Genomic DNA, 19,959 nt, shown 5'->3' with positions numbered 1-19,959 from the left:
ACGAAGGAAAACCTGAAAGAAAAGCCATGACAGATTAACAACTACCTATCCAAAGATAGCTCATATAATATAATGTCTAGTTTCTGATACAAACACAATGGTCAACAGCAGGAAAATACTGTATCTATTAAATTGTATCTTTACATAATTCTTCCACATTTGTACTATCGTCCAAAATAGAGTGATTTCTGTTTGGAGTGTTTGTCATAAATAAGGAAGCAAAACCCAGAGGGGAATACTAACCTCCAAAAAATGGATTAATTTGGCTTGACTGGGGTGTTGAAAATCTCAACTTTGAATCCAACCTTCCAACTTGCGGTGTCAATGGAGAAGGAGGTCCCCTGAATCATAACAGATAACACATTACTGCCCTCCCCTCTCCAAACTACAAATACTCTATCCAATCCCTCCTTCCATCCTTCCTCTCCAGAAACTGCAGCTTCCAATCCTTCTGTTCCTTTTTCCTTCCAATTTCTCTCACTGACCCTTCTCCTGACATTTTGGTCAAATCTCCAATCCTAAACCACATCCTCCCGCCAGCTTCCTGTTTGCAGTCTGCTGCCAAAAGCCGATCTCACTGACAAAGAGCCAGCCACTCTGAGTGGCTGGGAAACAGAGACAAAAATTTGATAAAAAGGTCTTGCTATTAAATTTGTCAGGATCTAAGGGAAACTCATTTTAGTGGGTCTCACAAAACAAGACCTTTCACTCAACTTTCTACCGTTGACATAAAATTGAGGCCTGAGTGTACATTGATGTGGAGCAAAGTAGCCTGCTGTATGTTAGAACTTTAGGGAAAGAAATAATCCATTTACATTAACTTCAAAAATAGACATGGAAGCATAATGCATCCCTATATCATTAAGTTTGTCAATTTAATTTTCGTTAAGTACTGATTGGCTGCAAGTAGTTTTATATAAAACAATTAGCCAATGGAAAACCTGTAGGAATTCTTTTTAAAACTATGTGCGGACTGAGATATCATATTTGTGGCACTCATGCAATTTATGAAAATTTGATGTGAGTTACCAGGCTGAACTGATTATTTTCAACAAAGGGCCTTTAAGAGTGAAGGAAAAGCTGAAAGAAACGCCATGACAGATTAACAACTACCTATCCAAAGATACCTTTTGAAAAAGGTATATTTTATTATGTAGATTTAAACATCTGAATGAGAGAATCTATAATCATAGAATTCCTATAGTGTGGAAGCTGGCCAGTTGGCCCATCGAGTCTACATTGACCCTCCTATACCAAGTTGCAGTACAAGGAGTATCTCAGGCAATCAGGACGGTGACAGCTGAGGTATTGACTTTCCTGGACACAGTGATCTGGTGGATGGCATCATATCTCCTGTCCTGGCATCATTTTACTTTGGGTTTATCTGCCAGTGGCTTTGCTGCTTGATGATAAACGCACATCATTGTTCAATTTCTGTAGCTCAGATTCCCTCCTCCTGCTGGTGAAATGTTCCTGTCCTATAAATAGGAATGGACATGTCAGATAAATAAAAATTGCATTTATTGAATTACAAGCTTCAAGTAGACTCAAAGCCAAAGCCTAAAGGTGAATAATCTTCCAATTATCTCTAAAATCGAACCTTCTAAGTCTACAATGATTTCAACAAAATCAAATATAATGTTTGTTTCAATCACATTTTTAAACCAACACAAGAAATATGGAAACTAAAAGTCCTGACTTTTGTTAATAGTTTTATGGACTCATTAACCTAAGACACAGAATAAATTATTGATGATAATGCAACAGAAAACAGGAAAACAACAGCACATATAGAGAATGTTAGAACAGGTTTGATAAAAGAGAGCTATTTGGATTTCCAAAAGACCTTTGACAATGTGCACATGGAACACTGCAAAATAAGATAAGAGCCTATGGGGCAAGGTACTGGCATAGATAGAGGATTTGCTGACTGGCAGAAGGCAGAATAAATTTAAAGGAGTTTTCTTCAGGATGGCAGTTACTGACTAGTGGAGTTCTGCAGGGATTGATGTTGAGAAAACTATTCACATTATTACCTCAGATTAGGATCTTGACCAGATGGGCCAATGGGCTGAGAAGTGGCAGATGGAGTTTAATTCAGATAAATGCGAGGTGCCTAATTTTGGAAAAGCAAATCTTAGCAGGACTTATACACTTAAAGGAAAGGTCCTAGGGAGTGTTGCTGAACAACACTCAGGGGCATGGGAACCTGGACTGTAGCTTTAGGGTACAGGACCTTGAGTGTAGGGAGGTTAGGAACAAGGCATCGATCTTGAAGGAGGGTGCCGGTAAACAGGAAGGTGGCTTGAAGTGTGTATACTTCAATGCCAGAAGTATAAGACATAAGGTAGGTGAACTTGCAGCGTGGGTTGGTACCTGGGACTTCGATGTTGTGGCCATTACAGAGACGTGGGTAGAACAGGGACAGGAATGGCTATTGCAGGTTCCAGGGTTTAACTGTTTTAGTAGGGTCAGAGGTGGGGGTAAAAGAGGGGGAGGTGTAGCATTGCTTGTCAAGGATAGTATTACAGCGGTGGAAAGGACAATGGAGGAAGACTTGCCATCTGAGGTAGTTTGGGCTGAGGTTAGAAATAGGAAAGGTGAGGTCACCCTGTTAGGAGTTTTCTACAGGCCTCCCAATAGTTCGAGAGACGTAGAGGAAAGTATTGCAAGGATGATTCAGGAGAAGAGTGAAAGTAGTAGGGTGGTTGTTATGGGGGACTTTAACTTCCCAGATATTGACTGGGAAAGCTATAGCTCGAGTTCGTTAGATAGGTTGGTGTTTGTTCAATGTGTGCAGGAAGGTTTCCTGACACAATATGTAGACAGGCCAACAAGAGGTGAGGCCATACTGGATTTGGTTCTAGGTAATGAACCAGGCCACGTGTTAGACTTGGAGGTAGGTGAGCCACTTCGGGGACAGTGACAACTCGGTGACTTTTACTCTAGTGGTGGAGAGGGATAAGTGTGCACTGCAGGGCAGGAGTTATAGCTGGGAGCAGGGAAATTATGATGCGGTGAGGCATGACTTAGGATGTGTGGATTGGAAAAATAGGCTTCAAGGGAAGGACACAAATGATATGTGGAGCTTATTCAAGGAGTAGCTATTGGGTGTCCTTGATAAGTATGTACCAGTCAGGCAGGGAGGAAAGGGTCTTGTGAGAGAGCCGTGGTTTAATAAGGAATTGGAATCCCTTGTAAAAGGGAAGAGGGCGGCCTATGTAAAGATGAGGCGTGAAGGTTCAATTGGGGCGATTGAGAGTTATAAGGTAGCCAGGAAGGATCTAAAGAGAGAGCTAAGAGCAGCGAGAAGGGAACATGTAAAGTCCTTGGTTGGTAGGATTAGGGGAAACCCAAAGGCTTTCTATAGATATGTCAGGAATAAAAGGATGACTAGGGTAGGTATCAGTCCAGTCAAGGATAGTAGTGGGAAGTTGTGTGTGGAGGCGGCGGAGATTGGAGAGACATTAAATCAATACTTTTCGTCAGTATTCACTCAGGAACAGGAGATTGTTGCTGATGTGAATATTGAGTCACAAGTGATTAGAATGGATAGCTTTGAGGTATGTAGGGAAGAGATCCGGGGAATACTGGAAAGGGTGAAAATAGATAAGTCCCCTGGGCCTAATGGTATTTATCCTAGGATCCTCTGGGAAGCTAGGGAGGAGATAGCGGAGCCATTGGCCTTGATTTTTATGTCGTCGTTGTGTGCAGTAATAGTGCCAGAAGACTGGAGGATAGTGAATGTGGTCCCCTTGTTTAAGAAGGGGAGCAGGGACAGCCCTAGTAATGATAGGCCAGTAAGTCTCACTTCTGTTGTGGGCAAAGTCTTAGAGAGAATTGTAAGGGATAGGATTTATGAACATCTGGATAGGAATAATGTGATCAAGGATAGTCAGCATGGTTTTGTGAAGGACAGGTCGTGCCTCACAAACCTTATTGAGTTCTTTGAGAAGGTGACCAAGGAAGTGGACGAGGGTAAAGCAGTAGATGTGGTGTATATGGATTTTAGCAAGGCGTTCGATAAGGTACCCCATGGTAGGCTACTGCAAAAATTACGGAGGTATGGCATTGAAGGTGCATTGGTGGTTTGGATTAGGAATTGGCTGGCTGGAAGGAGACAGAGGGTAGTAGTTGATGGTAAAGGTTCATCTTGGAGTGCAGTTACTAGTGGTGTTCCGCAAGGATCTGTTTTGGGACCATTGCTGTTTGTCATTTTTATAAATGACCTGGAGGAAGGCCTTGAAGGCTGGGTGAGCAAGTTTGCGGATGATACCAAAGTCGGTGGAGTTGTGGACAGCGAAGAAGGATGTGGCAGGTTACAGTGGGATATAGATAAGTTGCAGAGCTGGGCAGAAAGGTGGAAAATGGATTTGAATGTAGCTAAGTGTGAAGTCATTCACTTTGTTAGGAGTAACAAGAAGATGGCTTACTGGGCTCATGGTAGGCTACTTGGTAGTGTGGATGAGCAGAGGGATCTTGGTGTCCATGTACACAGATCTCTGAAAGTTGCCACCCAGGTAAATTGTGCTGTGAAGAAGGCATATGGCGTACTGGGCTTTATTGGTAGAGGAATTGAGTTCCGGAGTTCTGAGGTCATGTTGCAGTTGTATAAGACTCTGGTGCAGCCTCATCTGGAGTATTGTGTGCAGTTTTGGTCGCCATACTATAGGAAGGATGTGGAGGCACTGGAACGGGTGCAGAGGAGGTTTACCAGGATGTTGCCTGGCATGGTAGGAAGATCGTATGAGGAAAGGCTGAGGCAATTGGGGCTGTTCTCATTGGAGAAAAGAAGGTTTAGGGGAGATTTGATAGAGGTGTACAAGATGATTAGGGGTTTAGATAGGGTTGACAGTGAGAACCTTTTTCCGCTAATGGAGTCAGCTGTTACTAGGGGACACAGCTTTAAATTAAGGGGAGGTTGGTATAGGACAGATGTTAGGGGTAGATTCTTTACTCAGCGAGTTGTGAGTTCATGGAATGCCCTGCCAGTATCAGTGGTCGACTCTCCCTCTTTATGGTCATTCAAGCGGGCATTGGATAAGCATATGGAGGTTATTGGGCTAGTGTAGGTTAGGTAGGCTTTGGTCGGCGCAACATCGAGGGCCGAAGGGCCTGTACTGCGCTGTATTTTTCTATGTTCTATGTTCTATAAAGAGACCTTGGAGTGCAGGTTCATAGCTCCTTGAAAGTGGAGTGGCAGGTAGATAGGATAGTGAAGAAGATGTTTGGTATGCTTTCCTTTATTGGTCAGAGTATTGAGTACAGAAGTTGGGAGGTCATGTTGCGGCTGTACAGGACATTGGTTAGGCCACTGTTGGAATATTGCGTGCAATTCTGGTCTCCTTCCTATCAGAAAGATGTGAAACTTGAAAGGGTTCAGAAAAGATTTACAAGATGTTGCCAGGGTTGGAGGATTTGAGCTATAGGAAGAGGTTGAACACGCTGGGGCTGTTTTCCCCGGAGCGTTGGAGGCTGAGGGGCGACCTTATAGAAGTTCACAAAATTATGAGGGGCATGGATAGGGTAAATAGGCAAAGTCTTTTTCCTGGGGTCGGAAAGTCCAGAAGTAGAGAGCATAGGTTTAGGGTGTGAGGGGAAAGATATAAAAGGGACCTAAGGGGCAACTTTTTCATGCAGAGTGTGGTACGTATATGGAATGAGCTGCCAAAGGAAGTGGTGGAGGCTGATACAATTGCACCATTTAAGAGGCATTTGGATGGGTATATGAATAGGAAGGGTTTGGAGGGATATGGGCCAGGCACTGGCAGTTGGGACTAGATTGGGTTGGGATATCTGGTCAGCATGGACGGGTTGGACTGAAGGGTCTGTTTCCATGCTGTACATTTCTATGACTCTATGATTCTATACATTAATAATATGGACAACAGAACTGATGACACAAAGATAGGTGGAGAGACAGGCAGTGTTGAGGAAGTGGGGAGCTCCAGAAGGGCTTGGATAGACTAGGAGAGTGACAAAGAGGTGTCAAACAGAATACTCTGCGGGAAGTGTGAGGTTAAGCACTTTGATAGGAAGAATGGAGCCATAGACTATTTTCTAAATGGGGAAAGGCTTCAGAAGTCTGAGGCACAAATGGATTTAGCAGTCCTAATTCGGGATTCACTTAAGGTTATCATACAAGTTCAGTTTGCAATTAGGAAGGCAAATATAGTGTTAGCATTTATTTGAATACAAGAGCAGAGAGGTACTGCTGAGGCTATGTAAGGCTCTAGTCAGACTGCATTTGGAATTTTGTGAGCAAGGTTTGGCCCCATATTTAAGGAGATATGTGCTGGAGTTGGAGTGGGAGTCCAGGGGAGGTTTACAAGAATAATCTCGGGATGAAGGGCTTGTCATATGAGGAGTGGTTGAGGACTCTGTGTCTATACTTAACAGAGTTTTGAAGGATGAGGAGGGATCTGATTGAAATTTACAGAATACTGAGAGGCCTTGATAGGGTGGACATGGAGAAGATGTTTGTTTCTACAAGTGGGAGAGACTAGGATCTTAGGGCACAGCCTCAGTTTGAAGGGATGACCCTTTTAAATCAAATGAGGAGCAATTTCTGCAGGGTGAGGGTATTGAATCTGTGGAATGCATTGATGCAGAGGGCTGTGGAGGCCAAGTGATTGAGTGTATTTAAGACAGAGATAGATGGGTTCTTGATTGGTCAGGGGATCAAAGGTTATGGGAAGTAGGCAAAAGAATGGGGTTGAGGAACATGTCAGCCATGATTGAATTGAGGAGCAGACTCAATGGGCTGAATGGTGTAATTCTGTGTTTTTTTTAATGATCTTATGAGTGCCATTCCAATAACAATACCAGGTCAAAGCACTCTGCTTGATGCTACATCCACTGCCTTTATTATTCACACCCTTTACTGCTATACAGTGACAGCAGAGCACCATCTATAACATGCATTGCTATCATTGTATGGTGTCTCTCCTTCTTAACAATCTGGTTCAATGAGTCTAGAGATATACAGCATGGAAACAGACCCTTCAGTCCAACTCATCCATGCTGACCAGATATCCCAACCCAATCTCGTGCTACCTGCCAGCAACCAACCCATATCCTTCCAAACCTTTCATATTCATATACCATCCAGATGCCTTTTACATGCTGTAATTGTACCAGCCTCCACCATTTCCTCTGGCAGCTCATTCCATATACGTACCACCCTCTGTGTGAAAAAGTTGCCCCTTAGGTCTTTTTTATATCTTTTCTCCCATATGATCAAATCCACTTTTGTCTTCCTGATCTTTGTACCATCCCCTTCCTTCATGTGCAATGAAGTTATTTCAATAGAGTTGGCTGAGCTCCTTCCCTTTTTTTTTGACGTTTCATTTTATAATAAACAGGTGAACATTTGAAAATTGTCAAATATGGCACATGTGCAAATAGAAAGTTGAATCCCCTCACTGAAAAATTATAGGTGGATTGTTTGAAGGATCAGTTGTAAAGTAGATGACACCACAGCAAATCTTAATTTTGAGGTTGTTGTTAGGTTACTGACTTCTCCAGCAGCTACAAGCACACAGCCAATTACTGTGAACTTAAAATGGGACAATTCTGTGATCAGGCTTCAGTGATTATGGATCATTAGTGGTGACTAAAGAGACTCATTAACATTAGAGTCTAGATCACTGGTTCCACTGCTGGATAACAGGGTTGCATATAACTAGGCAAAGTAATTTGCACTCTATATGTAGGGATATCCATGATATAGGCTGTACCTCTATCTGCACACGACTAAAATTGCCTGGGATGTGGAGCAAGCTCTCTTTATATTCAACCTGTGTTTGTTATTGCTTCAGCTAGCCCTCTATTAAGCACAAGTAAATGCTGCACCATATTACTTTTCACGGGTTATTCATTAAACACAAAACACTCTCAGTGTTGACACAGCTCTGACTAGTTTTATGGCTCTTACTGCTGACATGGAAAATAATCATATTTCTGTTCTTACTGACTTGAATAATGCACCAGGAAAGTAATTCAAACATTTAAAAGCAATCTCAGTTTGTGCCTTTGAAATGAATTAAAATACATAATGTATCCTGGCATATCATTCACCTTCACAACATGTAGCTTGGTATACAACATTCATTTCTGCTTCTTGTACATGCCAACAACAAAAAAAATGATTCACAGGTTCAAAAATAGTCAGTCAATGTAGCTGCCAGAATGCTAACAACTGAAAAGAATTATAACTTTAGATCCATTGCATGAGAAAATGAGCAATGACATTAGGTGCAAAGGATGATAGGCTTGCATTGCAATATAAATTATGAGCTGTATTCAATAAATTGCAGATAATTAAAACATAAGCAATAGTTTGCATCTGTGATGGAATTAGATATTTTTGAAGTTGGATGAATGCTTAAAGGATGAGGTTTATCTTTTGTGGGGTAGAATTTGAGATAGCCTTCTCTCCAAGCACTAGAAGATGCAACCTTTAGACAATTTACATCGTGCAATTCTTATTTTTTGGAGTTCAGTGTCACTCTTTCATCGTCAAAGAAAGATGAATCTTGGAAACAATATTGCTTTTTCAGTATATAAACAAATGACGATCAAAGAAATACTTTTCAACTTCTGTATTCTTGGTGACAGTGCCTGTTTAACAGGGTTAATAATGGAAAGAATCATTAATGAACAACATATTAACCAAATGTTTCCATTCAATAGTACTGAAGGCTTTCTAAGCATGCTAGGAAATGACGAAATACATTTTATAAGACACAAAATGCAATAAGAGCAGAGCACGTTTCTAACCAAATATCTGAAGCATAGCAGTCCATTGGTACTTCCATCCAAATTGAAACAGCTCAAACCTGCAGGCCAAGGTGTAGTTGGTATCCTAGCAACAATGGCAGGGAAACTTAAGCAGTTAAATTTATTTCCCCTCAAGCACCATGTAATTAAAATATATATGTTTTCTAAAGAATATATGTAATTGAATAGCCTTGGAACTAGATTCTTAAAACTGTAACTGTGCAATTCATGTTTAACCAGCAATGAACCCCTTTGTAACATGAAGCTAGTAAGTTCCAATGCAGCCCTGTCATATTACATGGTGTTAACAATAGCCTCCTTTATTCAGGGACATCTTGCTGTTAAAAGCAATTTGATTAAAGTCTAGTGTTTAAATCTACATTTTATAATGCAAGTTCTTGGTAGAGATTAAATTCCTGCAGGTTATTGAGGGTCAGAAAGCAACATACATGCAGGAGTTGTTTCTGATGTAAACTTTATGGTGTGTAAAGTACACACAATAAAAAAAACACGCCTGAATAGACTAAGTACAATGTGGTTAGGTCAGACTTCAGATAAAAACAATGACTGCAGATGCTGGAAAAGATTTTGGATTAGTAGTGCTGGAAGAGCACAGGAGTTCAGGCAGCATCCGAGGAGCAGTAAAATCGACGTTTCGGGCAAAAGCCCTTCATCAGGAATAAAAGCAGAGAGCCTGAAGGGTGGAGAGATAAGCTAGAGGAGGATGGGGGTGGGGAGAAAGTAGCATAGAGTACAATAGGTGAATGGGGGAGGGGATGAAGGTGATAGGTCAAGGAGGAGGGTGGAGTGAATAGGTGGAAAAGAAGATATGCAGGTAGGACAAGTCATGGGGACAGTGCTGAGCTGGAAGTTTGGAACTAGGGTGAGGTGGGGGAAGGGGAAATGAGGAAACTGTTGAAGTCCACAGTGATGCCCTGGGGTTGAAGTGTTCCGAGGCGGAAGATGAGATGTTTACTCAGCGGGGTGTGAGTTCATGGAATGCCCTGCCAGTATCAGTGGTGGACTCTCACTCTTTATGGGCATTCAAGCGGGCATTGGATAAGCATATGGAGGTTATTGGGCTAGTGTAGGTTAGGTAGGCTTCGGTCGGCGCAACATCGAGGGCCGAAGGGCCTGTACTGTGCTGTATTTTTCTATGTTCTATGTTCTTCCGCCAGGCGTCTGGTGGTGAGGGAGCGGCAGTGAAGGAGGTCCAGGACCTCCATGTCCTCGGAGGAATGGGAGGGGGAATTGAAATGTTGGGCCACAGGGCAGTGTGGTTGATTGGTGCGGGTGTCCCGGAGATGTTCCCTAAAGTGCTCTTCTAGGAAGTATCCAGTCTCCCCAATGTAGAGGAGACCACATCGGGAGCAACGGATACAATAAATGACATTAGTGGATGTGCAGGTAAAACTTTGATAGATGTGGAAGGCTCCTTTAGGGCCTTGGATAGAGGTGAGGGAGGAGGTGTGGGCGCAGGTTTTGCAATTCCTGCGGTGGCAGGGGAAGGTACCAGGATGGGAGGGTGGGTTGTAGGGGGGGGTGTGGTGGACCTGACCAGGTAGTCATGGAGGGAACGGCCTTTGCAGAAAGCGTAAAAGGGTGGGGAGGGAAATATATCCCTGGTGGTGGGGTCTTTTTGGAGGTGGCGGAAATGTCGGCGGATGATTTGGTTTGCCTTCACTGTTCAGTGCATTGAGTATGGAAGTTGGGACATAATGCTCTGGCTGTGCAAGACATTGATGAGGCCACTTTTAGAATACTCAGTTCAGTTCTGGTCTCCCTGATATGGGAAAGATGTTGTTAAACTTGGAAGAGTTCAGAAAAGGTTTACAAGGATGTTGTCAAGATTGAATGGTTTGAGCGATAGGGAGAGGCTGTACAGGCTAGGACTATTTTCCCTGGAGCGTCGAAGGCTGAGTGGTGACCTTATAGGGGTTTATAAAATCATGAGGGGCATGGATAGGGTAAATAGCCAAGGTCTTTTCCCCAGGATAGGGGAGTCCAAAACTAGAGGGCACAGGTTTAAGGTGAGAGCGGAAAGATTTAAAAGGAACCTGAGGGGCAGCTTTTTCATGCAGAGGTTGGTGCATGTATGGAATGAGCTGCCAGAGGAGGTGGGATTAGGTGGTAATAAGGTCAGCTTATTATAAGGAGTAGCATGCCATTATAACTACTAATGCAGATAAAGTTCAGAATTGCCCAGACCAACATCCAGCCTCCTACAGTGTCCAACATTTAAAAGACATTTGATGGGTATATGAATAGGAAGCATTTAGAGGGTTATGGGCCAAATGCTGGCAAATGGCACTAGATCAGTTTAGAATATCTGGACAGCATGGATGATTTGGACTGAAGGATCTGTTTCTGTGCAGTACAAGTCTGGGAATATGACTTGAGGTAGGTGATCAGTCATGATCTAGAATGACAGAACAGGATTGAGAGGCTGAATAGGCTCCTTTATTTCTAACACCATTTACCTGCTGAACATGGCTGCTGAGTCAGTGCTCTCTGGTTCCTCTGTAGACTGTTTCTAATGTAGGTTTCCACCTTTAGGTGAATCATTCAGTTTAAGCTGAAATTCCGTTTAACCTGTGCTTTACATTGTGTCCTTTTAACAAATTAGTTCTTCAAAATGTCCCGACATTTGAATACATACAACAGCTGGCTCAATAATTATGATACTGCCCAGTGGCCCTAACTTTGGTAGTCACTAAATGCTTTGAAAGGCTGGTCATGGCACTAATCAACACCAGTCTCCCCACTACTCCTGACCCACTCCAATTTGCCTATCAGACCAACAGATCCACATCAGATGCCATATCACTTGCCCTTCACTCCTCCCGAGAACATCTTGACACCAAGAACAACTATGTAAGAATCCTACTCATTGACTACAGTTCAGCCTTCAACACTATTATCCCCTCAAGTCTGATTACTAAACTTAGTGATCTCAGACTAAGCCCCACTCTCTGCATCTGGATCCTCAGTTTCCTGACCCACAGGCCACAATCAGTGAAGATTGGGGACAATATTTCATCCTCACTAACACTCAACACTGGAGCCCCCCAGGGGTGTGTACTCAGCTCCCTACTGTACTAACTGTATACCCATGACTCCATTGCCAAATACCAGACAAATGCCAATTACAAGTTCGCTGATGACACCACCTTCAAATCTTACATAGCAATGAAACAGACTACAGGCGGGAGGTGGAAGACCAGGAAAAATGGTGTAGTGAGAACAACCTAGCTCTCAATGCCAGCAAAACCAAGAAACTCATTATTGACTTTTAACAAGATGTTACTCATGCCCCCCCCATATATTAACAGCACAGACATGGAACGAGTGGCGAGTGTCAAGCTCCTGGGAGTGGTCATCCACATTAAGCTTTCTTGGACTCTTTATATGGGCAAAGGCCCAACAACGTCTCTTCTCCTCAGGCAGCTGAGGAAATTTGGCATGACAGTGAATACCATTCCCAACTTTTGTAGGTGTATCATCGAGAGCATTCTGTCTGGATGTGTCACTACCTGGTATGGCAACTGTCCCATTCAAAATGGGAGACGGTTACACCGAGTGAACTCGACCCGGACAATCACAAAGGCCAGCCTCCCATCTATAGAAACCATCTATTTGGCTTGCTGTCAAGGAAAGGCTGCCAGCATTCTCAAAGATCCATCCCACCCTGGCAATGCTTTACTACAACCTCCACCATCGGGGAGAAGGTACAGAAGCCTAAACACATGCACCAGCCGTTTTCATAACAGTTTCTACCCTACTGTTGTTAGAATACTGAATGGGCTCACAAACTCTTAACATCCACCTGTACCTGTGTTTTTGCTTTTGCTGCTGTTTTTCTATTATTTACTATCTATGCTACTTAACTCTGTGATCTACCTGTATTGCTCGCAAGACAAAGCTTTTCACTGTGTCTCGGTACATGTGACAATAAATTCAATTCAATTAAATTCATTCAATTCAAATTTCAAGGCTTGTCAAATTAAGAACCATCTAACAGATCCTGTTAAACAGATGTTGGCAGAAGGCTGCAGTTGAATTATTGGTCCCTGCCAGGGGAAAGGTCAGAGACTGAAAATAAGCTCTGGAAACCTCTGTGCCATTTCCTTCAATCTGTCCTGCTTTTCAACTTGTTTCTTGAGGGGTTAGGATCAGACACCAGCCAGGCTATCCACTTTCCAGGGCACATAGTGCTGAGGCTTGTTAAGAGTCTAATTGAGATCTGTTAAAGGAGAGGGATTTTCCAGTCAGCATCTAGATTCCACTCAAGAAATGGGAGTCAGTGTTGATTCTTGAAAGTGAGCACACAGTGACTGGAGACCAGAGGCTGAACACTGTCATGTAAAGGGTTGATAGCGAATTACTAGAGCACATGATCACTGATGTCAAATGAGGTCACAACACATGTAGCAGAAACCTGAGAGAGATTTTGATGAAGTCCTAAGTCAGTTCGCTTTGGAAATAGATAACAAGTGTTTGTATGTTTATAATAGTCTGGTTTCCAACTCTCTTCTATTCCAAACATGTAGGCCTCCATCACGGTAATAACATCAGCTTGCCAGGCAGGCCTAGAGATCTTCCCTTCTTGCTTGGTTGCAGTTACAGCTATAAACCGCTGTTTAGAGCAGTTCCCACTTCCCCACTCCTCTCCCCTAGACCCCCACAATCAAACCCCACAGTGGTGATCAGGCTGCTGCATAATTTGAGATTAGACTGGGAGAGGAGGTGGTTTCATGCTGAAACATTCCCTCTCGCATTTAGAGTCTCTTTTCAAGATGGAAGACTTTGGATTGTCACTCTAACTTTGAACCTTTCTAAAGTCCTTAATTACTTGGTGAATGTTTCCTCTGTCATTCATTGACTGACTCAGGGTCATCCCATTGAGTGACTGTTACTCTCCACCAGTGAGTTCAGGATTTGGAAACTCTTCAAACTCTTCCCACCCAATGGGGATATTCCAGCCCTCAGATCTGGAGGCCTCAATAAGTGTTAATAAAACAATAAAATTAGGAAACCATCCTGGCTCTTTATTAGATTATTTTCAAACCTTTCTCCCATTTAACACCTGTTTAACCTGGTTTTCTTCTGTCCTTTCTAACAGCCAGCTTTAAAACAATATTCCAGTTGGTAGCAGTTTTAATCTGTTCAAATGTCCAGTTGGAACCAGATTAGTGTTATTACAAATCATTCCATGTTAAAATAAAGAAGGAATTATCATTTCAGCTCATTATAAGGAGTAGCATGCCATTGTAACTACCAGTGCAGATTAAGTTCAGAATTGACCAGACCAACATCCAGCCTCCTACAGTGTCCAACAATAGTATTTTTTGCAGATTTTATAATTGACAATCACTTGCTTAAAATATACAAAAATCATCCAACTGAGTTTATCTGCTGAGCATGGGGACATGTACACATTCAATGGTTTTATGTGGAAGTAAATTACAAAGTAGAAAAAGATGAATGCTTAGATTGGATATCATTTCAATTTTGCACATCTGTCTTCAACGTTTTCCAACCGTTTTTGGCCCATGTTGAATTGTTGCTATTTGAATATTTAATGCCAATACTGGAGTCAAATACAGAAAAGCTTCCACAATACGTTCCTCCTACTCATGGAAAACACTAGCAGGGAGCTGGTAGACAGCTAATTAGCATTTAGTCGATAGAGCTTTGAATACATTTGCATTTTGCACCTTTCTTTAAAATAAAAGAGTCATGCAAGCATTGGTACTATTGAGATTGAGGCTATCCATTGGTGCTAATGACTCCTTCATATGACTCCATATAGGCTGTAAGTCAATGATGCATTCTGTCTCTTGGAAAAGCAATTAACTTTTACTCAGGCCACAATCACAAATTACACCTTGTCTCATAACAAAAATGGCCATATATACAAATTAATGCAGCAATATTCTGTTTCTCTGCCAGTTAAACATGACTACACAATTAATAACTTGGCTTTAATATCAGGATAAGGAGCAGCATATTTAAGACCAAGATGAAGTGGAATTTCTTCTCTCAGAGGGAAGTGCATCTGGGAAATTCTTTACTGCACAGGGCTGTGAGGCTGGGCTATTAGATATATTTAAGGCTAAGATATATTTTTAATTGGTAAGGGAATCAGGGGTTGCTGGGAAAAGGCAGGAAAGCAGAGCTGAGGATTATAGATCAGGCATGACCTCACTGAAGGGCGAAGTAGACTCGATGGGCTGAATAGCTTACTTCTGCTCTTCTATCTTTTGGTGTGATGGTGATGTTGCTGTTAGTTGGTTAAAGTTTTTTATTTTGCACTTATTAGTCCAATTCAAAAGAATGCCAAAGCAAAGGAAAAATGACATTTATACTATATGAGAAGAGACAGTGCTGAATGGTTAGCAAGTGAATTTTAATTGGTATAGCTTTGCCATGGAGAATGCACCATTTAAATAATGTCAGACAGTTAACAGCCAAATTTTGTTTAAAGTTAAACCAAGCAGGTTGGTTCTGAGAAACAAACCAGAAAGTGGCTGAATTTAACAGAATAGATAACAGCTATTCGTTGGCACATTCCATGACAGTTCACAAACTATAGTAGAATGTATTGCAGCATTTGACGATTTGTTGCTAGCTGTTTACTTCATGTACTACTTTTAATCACCACTGAAGAACAACGTTTGGACTGAAAGATGCTGAGTAAAAGGTTATATCAGTATATAAATGCTGGCTCAGTCTGCAATGCTCATGAGCTACGAGTGAATTAAAATAGTAACGCTCATAAAATTTATTTGACAGACATGTTCCTAATTTTCTTTTCAACCGCCAGTAGACTAGGCACTGCTTTTGTCAACTTTGCAGCAACACAAAGTACTTGCATGCCAAATTGTGGAGGAAGATTTACAAGGATGTTGTCAGGGCTGGAGGATTTGAGCTACAGGGAGAGACTGAATAGGCTGGGGCTGTTTTCCCTGGAGTGTTGGAGGCTGAGGGGTGAACTTATAGAGGTTTATAAAATCATGAGGGGCATGGATAAGATAAATAGACAAAGTCTTTTCCTTGGGGTGAGGTAGTCCAGAACTAGAGGGCATATGTTTAAGGTGAGAGGGGGAAAATTTAAAAGGGACCTAAGGAGCAACCTTTCCATGCAGAGGGTGTGGTGGAGGCTGGTAAAATTACAACATTCAAAAGGCATCTGGGTAGGTATATGAATAGGAAGGGCGTGCTGGCAAATGGGATTAGATTAGGTTAGGATATTTGGATGGCATGGACGAGTTGGACCAAAGGGTCTCTTCCCACGCTGGACATCTCTATGAATCTATGACTCGAAGTAGAGAGGGCTAAACAATCCTGCAACAAATTGATCAGATCTAAGCTCTGCAGTCCGGTCATATTTAGTTGTGAATGGTGGTAGACAATTAAAACCGTGCAGAAGGAGGAGGCTCCACAAAATGTCCTCAGTTTTAATGACGGGGATGACCAGCTCCTTAGTGCAAAAGGGAAGGCTGAAGCATTTGCAAGTACCTTCTGCTAGAAGACTCCAACATCACAGATACCCGTCTCCAACAAATTCAATTTATTCCACCTGATTTTTTAAAACTTCACTCATTGGGTGGATGAGGGCATTGTTGGCTAGGTTATCAATTATTGTTCAGGGGAAGCAAAGAATTAATCATGTTGCTGTAGGTCTGTAGTCACCCTTGGCCAAACCAGATAAGGATGGCATTTTTCTCTTCCTTAAAGGATATTTATGAGATTTTACAACAATCAATTATGGTTACATAATCACTATTAGGTTAGCTTTTATTCCAGATTTCTATTGACTTTAAGTTTCACTAACTGCTGTGGCAAGATTTGAACCCATGTACACAGAATATTTGCCCGCTAGTTTTGGGTTGCCAGTCGAGTGACAATACCACTACACAAACACTTCCCCTCGAACCATCAAGAAACTGCTGAAGACTGGCAAAGACACTGTAAAAGGTTAAGTCCTGTCATGACATCCTGAAGACTGGTGCTCCAGAGCTAACTGCATACTAGTCAAGCTGTGCCAGTAGAGCTCAAACACTGGCATCCCTCTGACAATCTAGAAAATTTCCCAGATATGTCCTGTCCACAATGTAGGCCAAATCCAATCGGGCCAATTACTGCGCCATCAGCAATCTTGCAATCGTTGGTAAAGCCTTGTTGACATTGCTATCAAATGGCACTTACACAGCAATAACCTGAACACTGATGCCTAGTTTGGGTTCCACCAGAAATGCACAGCTCCTGCTGCCTAGCAGTTTTGCTCAAGAAGAATTGAAAGACAGAATGCGAGACACTGATCTCAAGGCAGCATTTGACCAAGATTAGCTTTAGGGAGCCTTAGCAAAATTGAAGTTAATGGAAATGGGAGAATCTCTCCACTAGCTGGAGACATATCTAGCACAAAGAAAGATGCTTATGTTTGATGTAAGCAATCATCTCAGTATCAGGACATCAGCGCAGGAATTCATTAGGATGGTCTTCAATGTGCAACCATCATCAGTTAGTTTACCAAAGGCCTTCCCTCTGTCAGAAAGCCTGATATTGGGAATGATGATTGCTCAATACTCAGAAAAATTCCAGATTCCTCAGATACTGAAGCAGCCCATGTTCATATGCAGCCAAGCCTGGATGATATTTAGATACAGACTGACCAGTGGCAAGTAACATTTTCACTACACAAGTGCCAAGCAATGACCATCTTCAACCCAGAAAATATAATTGTCTCATCAATAGAATGCTTCATTGCTAATTTTTAAGAAGTATTCTTTAATAGGGCATGCACATTACTTCCAAGGCCAGTATTTATTGCCCATCCCTAACTGCTATTGAGAAGATGGTGGGGAGCAGCCTTTGGCTGTCCATGTGGTGTAGGTACACCTATAGTACTGTTAGGAAGTGAGTTTCAGGATTTTGACCCAGTGACAATGAAGGAGCAATGAACAGTTCCAAGTCAGAAGAGCGTTGATTTTGTAGGGAACTGCATGATGGTAGTGCTCCCATATTCGGCTGCCCTTGTCCTTATAGTTCTTAGAATTTGCAGTTTTGAAAGGTTTGGAATTTCCCACTAACAACACCCTGGTGGTTATGATTGACCTGAAACTGAACTGCACTAACCATATAAACACTATGGCTACAAGAGCAGGTCAGAGACTGGGAATTTTACAGTGGGTAATTCACTTGACACCACAAAGTTTGACTGCCATTTCCCCTGAACCTTCTCCATTTGCATGGATGAATGTGCTCCAACAAAGGTCAAGAAGATTGACACTATCCAGGACAATCTGCATGATCCACACCTCATTGACTAAATTAAACATTTGCTTTCTCCAAAAACTCAGTGTCAAACTTGAGTACTATGTACAAGATGCACTGTAACAAATCACCAAAGCTGCTTCTACAGCAACTTCCAAACTTGCAATCACTACTACCTGGAAGTGGTAGTGATTGCAAGGGCAGTGGACATATGGGGACAAGTTTCCTATCAAGCCACAAAGGCATCACGTTGACTTGGAACTAAATCACCATTCCTTTACTGTTACTAGATACGAGTCTTGGAGATCCCACCCTAATAGAACTGTGGGAGTACCTGCACCAGATAGATTACTGAAAGTCAAGAAGGCAGCTCATCACTACCTTCTCAAGGTCAATAAATGCTGACTATATCATGCCCACATTCCATGAAAGAATAAAAAATGATTGTGTGCTGAAAGGCAAGGACCTATTTAAAAAATCAACAAAGTATTTACTGGCCATTGATTTTACTTGACACCAGGGAAGGTTTCCCTTTCTCATTAAGTCTACTTAAGAAATATGCCCTTTTGTAATTAACAGTTTTATAAATTTGTTACACAGAGAGACATTTTACTTCTAAATTGAGACATGGATCAGTAAGTAATTTAGATTATTTATCTGTTTGAAATGGTTCCAGACAAATTCCAACAATATAGACCATCTACTGACTTTGATTGTCATTATGTTTATAGTGTGAGCTTTGCAAACCTCATCAATGGTCCTGTTTCATTCCTTTAGGTGAAGCAGATTGCTCCTGAGTACTATGACAACCTGCCCCAGCACTCTTCGTGGGTGCGTGTGCTCTGGGACTTTGTTTTTGATGACAGCATTGGTCCTTACTCCAGGATTAAGAGGGAGTGCAAGCTGGTAAAAGATGACTGAGAAATAAAAGAAATCCTGTGATTCCTGGAAATCATTAACAAAACCCTGAAAATCTGGAAAAAAACTGTGCCAGGTTTGTTAACTCATGATTTGGAGATAGCGGTGTTGGACTGGGGAGTACAAAGTTAAAAATCACACAACATCAGGTTATAGTCCAACAGGTTTAATTGGAAGCAATAGCTTTTGGAGCACTGCTCCTTCATCATGTGATTATGGGGAGTGGTTCTCCATAACCACCTGATGAAGGAGCAGCGCTCCGAAAGCTAGTGCTTCCAAATAAATCTGTTGCACTATAACCTGGTGTCGTGTGACTTTTAACTTAGGTTTGTTAACAACTGTAAAGAGAAAAGAGTGTCAACAAGTAGATTCAAATTGCTTACCATGAGATTTCCTGCTTTTCTGACAACTGATCTGTGCAGTCAATCCATAAAAATTATGTCAATATTAAATAAAATCAATAACCGAATTAATTATGTAACTTTTAGCACTGTTTTAAATTACATCTGATTACTTTTTGATGTATTTTTATCCATAAAGATTAGATTTAGATTTTAACATGATGTTCATTATATTTTGGAATAATATTAAACATGTGTCTAAACTGAGTGTCGATGTGAATGGACACTGAATTGAATCAGGATGAGACTCTCTCTTCTTGAGAGCTCACTATGGTTAAGATTAGCTCCAACTCCACAATCAGGCAGCATTTAAACTGCGGCATTGATTTGAAGTGAAACTACTTGATAGCATCAATCCAGTTGTCATATGAACCTACTACTAGATTATGTGTGTAGCTTGAGGAAGATAACAATTGTTACTAGGCAGCCAGTTTCACAAATTTTCCATCCATGCTCAAAAACAGATTGTTGTTGCTGGAATAAAGCTGTCAATGTCAAGAAATGTATTATTGCTGTGACATTTAAAGGATGTTTCCAACTCACTTGAAACGCTTAAATCTTATAAAACACACAATATGCT

At 41.7% G+C, this 19,959-nt stretch overlaps 1 protein-coding gene across 1 annotated transcript in view; it reads left to right on the top strand.

Annotated features, from left to right (window-relative positions):
* degs2 (delta(4)-desaturase, sphingolipid 2) overlaps nt 1-19,185 on the top strand; it is a 54,235-nt gene extending 35,050 nt beyond the window's left edge. The window contains exon 3 of the mRNA XM_060829262.1: nt 18,838-19,185. Within this exon, the coding sequence (XP_060685245.1) occupies nt 18,838-18,981 (144 nt within the window). The 3' untranslated portion in view covers nt 18,982-19,185. The remainder of the gene's footprint in view (nt 1-18,837) is intronic.
* The last annotated feature ends 774 nt before the right edge of the window (nt 19,186-19,959 follow it).

Source organism: Hemiscyllium ocellatum, chromosome 8 (assembly GCF_020745735.1).
Source record: "Hemiscyllium ocellatum isolate sHemOce1 chromosome 8, sHemOce1.pat.X.cur, whole genome shotgun sequence".
NCBI classification, from domain to species: Eukaryota; Metazoa; Chordata; class Chondrichthyes; order Orectolobiformes; family Hemiscylliidae; genus Hemiscyllium; species Hemiscyllium ocellatum.
The sequence above is the reverse complement of the archived record's forward strand: the minus strand, read 5'-3'. Positions and strand labels throughout refer to the sequence as shown.